Consider the following 2,828-nt stretch of genomic DNA (forward strand, 5'->3'; position numbering starts at 1 on the left):
TTTCTTGATTTTGTGGTATTTTTTTTATTACATTTTTTAGCTTTAATCTTAGCTTAATAAGGGCTTGTTTAATGCGTGTCTACTAGTAGGCTAAAAGATATGGGAGAGAGATAGCCTAATTGCCTAAGCGCTGTACAATTGAAAATAGTTTCTATTGAATTTTTCTCTATTTCACACACTGATTATTTGACCTTCAAATTTTCAAGCCATTTTATTCAACTTGATATTGAAAATTTAGCAAATTGAACAGGTTTCTTAACCGGTTATAGAAACCACAGCAAGTCGAAGTTCACAATTGAAGTTCACAATTTTTCTAAAATTTTTAAGAAAAACAGCAAATTGAACAGATAAAGTTTCTGGCACACATATAGTATCCCAATTAATACACGACTCAAAAATCAAATCAATATTTGGTCATTAATAGTTTGATTCTGTTTGGATTCTTGTTTCCATACTCTTTTCATTGCTACTTTACTTTTAGCTACCGTCAGTCAAGAGACATTAGTCATAAACGAATAAATTAATGGACTCCTCCTCAATTGGAAGAAACCAAAACAAGTTTTCTTTTTCATTAATTAACATCATTACAATGACTATTTCTTGACATATACTTTTGAGCACTATACAGCTGCTTCACACACATCATAGTTTGATATTACATACGGTCCATGTAGTACTACTATATAAATCTATAAGATGTTTCTATATATATGTATGAATCATGCAGTGGGGTAAGAAGCTTGCATAGCGATGCCACAGAGACCTTCCTTTGCTTCAACTTCCCTCTGCATCCTTATGTATCCTTCTTCACCCCATTGTGTTCCCCATGAGTTTTTCACCAGCCAATACTTTGTCCCATCCTCACTTGTCCCATATCCAACAGCTGCAACTCCATGGTCTAGCTCTGTTCCACAGCTACCTGTAAACACCCCGCTCGAATAAAACTGAAATTCAAACCCACCAGCATCAATGGCGACTGAAACAGGCTGATTAGCCACCGCCTTAAGCAGGGCGGCTTCACTGTTGGCAGGCACATCTTCATGGCCAGTAATCTTGGCTGCACGGTTGGCTTCTTTTTGGGTATTACAAGTACCATCAGCAGCCTGATAAGGATAGTTAGCTTCTGAGCTGATGCCATGATTTTTCTGTATAAATTCAAAGGCATCGTCCATCAAACCGCCCTCACAGCCTTGGTCGTCACTAGTCTTGTCACAGTCAACCAGCTCTTGCTCTGATAAGGAGATCAATTTCCCAGTTGTAAGCTGTGTAATTCCTTCTGTAGCTGCCACAGCCGAAAATGCCCAGCAAGATCCTATACGTGTTTGTTTTGCCCGAAAGTAGAGTTAGAAAATCGAAACCATGTTTTTTATTACAAACAATTAACTCAAAAATTTATCAAACACCTTACCACATTGGCCTTGGTCCTTGATGGGTGTGACAGCTCCTTTCTTTCTCCAATCCACAGAAGACGGAACAGCCTCAACATTTTCATATCGGAAAGGAGTAGTGGAGTCTGAAGAACAAATATGACCCTTGAATCTGTTCCTTGAGGATTTGAACTCTTCGTTTGTGAGATCTGCAAATCCATTGACGCTTAGCTTGTAAGCTTTGTTTGCAGCAGCATTGAAAGCTTCAATTCTTTCAACATTTTCCTGGAAAATCTTGAGACGCTTTTCTTTCTCGTTGGTGTCCTTATAGACACGTCCAAAACGAGCCATCCACTCGTCATGCCTTGGAGCCATGGATGATGCATCTTGAAGACTGCGAGCTGAGGCTTCGTAAGCCAAAGCTCCCAAAATGAGGATCGAGGCCACACAGATGAATCGGCACTGGTTACTGAACCCCATTTTAGGATATGATAAACTGATGGTTTGGAATGTGAATTAGGTGCAATAAAATCTAGAACTTGTTCAAATATTTATAGAAACAATTCTTATTTACAACCCCATCTTGGATTGTCTATTGGGACGTCTTTTATCTCCGTGCCCAACAAAACCATCTGCTATAATTCCGTACCTTAAAAGTTGCTCTGATCCGGACCATATGACAGATTAACGGCATATTTGATTATAAAATTATCCAACTGTTGCAAATTGCAAATTGCAAAGGGTGTCTGTATCCGTATATATATATATATATATACTTGGTCCCCAATATAATGTTTCTTACCGTACGGTTTCATTCATTTAAGCAAAAACACTGAAAATAACCAAATAACAAATTTGCTTCTTTGATGGGTTTCCAAATTATTAACTTATTTGGCAATAACGGTTGGACCAGTGAGTTTGGTATTCTAGATCCATACTTAAACATACCATGATAATATCCTATTGAAGCATTTAAAAGGTTAGATTTTATTATCTTCAATTGAGTATGAAATAAACAATACCATGACAGTCTTCCATTCACGTATGTAGAGACAATACCTTGACAATCTTCCGTTCAAGTATGTAAAGGAAACTAAAGCTAAGCATTAAATGAAAACTGGATAAACTAAGATGATCAATCATTAAACATAAAATGAATTTTTTGAATGTTCAAATTGAATCCAAGGCTGAGGAGGAAAAAGACACTGAATAACCCAGCCCAAACTTAAGAGAATTTACCAAACAAAAAGAGAACATATACGGCCTTACCCTGACGACCAAAAAAAATAAAAAAAAAAATGCTAAAAGCACCAAATTATTTACCACAATAATATTCTAAATGATGTGCCAATATAGAGCATTGCCAGTTTTGTTTTTTTCTTTGACTAACTAAAATTAAAAAACTATATGGAAAGTGAAGCCATTGCAGCATAAGGGTATAAAATATTGACATGTCAATAT

General features: G+C 36.5%; 1 protein-coding gene across 1 annotated transcript; it reads right to left on the minus strand.

The window, feature by feature from the left end:
- Positions 1-548: 548 nt before the first annotated feature.
- LOC107421920 (senescence-specific cysteine protease SAG39-like) lies at positions 549-1,914 on the minus strand. The gene is made up of 2 exons (XM_048478139.2): positions 1,409-1,914; positions 549-1,312 (listed from the first exon to the last, which is right to left on the minus strand). Exons 1-2 carry the CDS (start codon positions 1,845-1,847, stop codon positions 720-722), a joined length of 1,032 nt encoding a protein of 343 aa, XP_048334096.1. The 5' UTR covers positions 1,848-1,914; the 3' UTR covers positions 549-719.
- Positions 1,915-2,828: the final 914 nt, after the last annotated feature.

The sequence above is a fragment of the Ziziphus jujuba genome, chromosome 3 (assembly GCF_031755915.1).
Source record: "Ziziphus jujuba cultivar Dongzao chromosome 3, ASM3175591v1".
In the NCBI taxonomy this organism is placed as follows: Eukaryota; Viridiplantae; Streptophyta; class Magnoliopsida; order Rosales; family Rhamnaceae; genus Ziziphus; species Ziziphus jujuba.

Bases quoted from the DNA above. Each gene is read 5' to 3' on its own strand.
- LOC107421920 (XM_048478139.2), bottom strand. From the start codon at position 1,847: ATGGGGTTCAGTAACCAGTGCCGATTCATCTGTGTGGCCTCGATCCTC. The intron at 1,313-1,408 runs GTAAGGTGTTTG...AAACACGTATAG, and splicing joins CAAGGACCAAGGCCAATGTG to GATCTTGCTGGGCATTTTCG.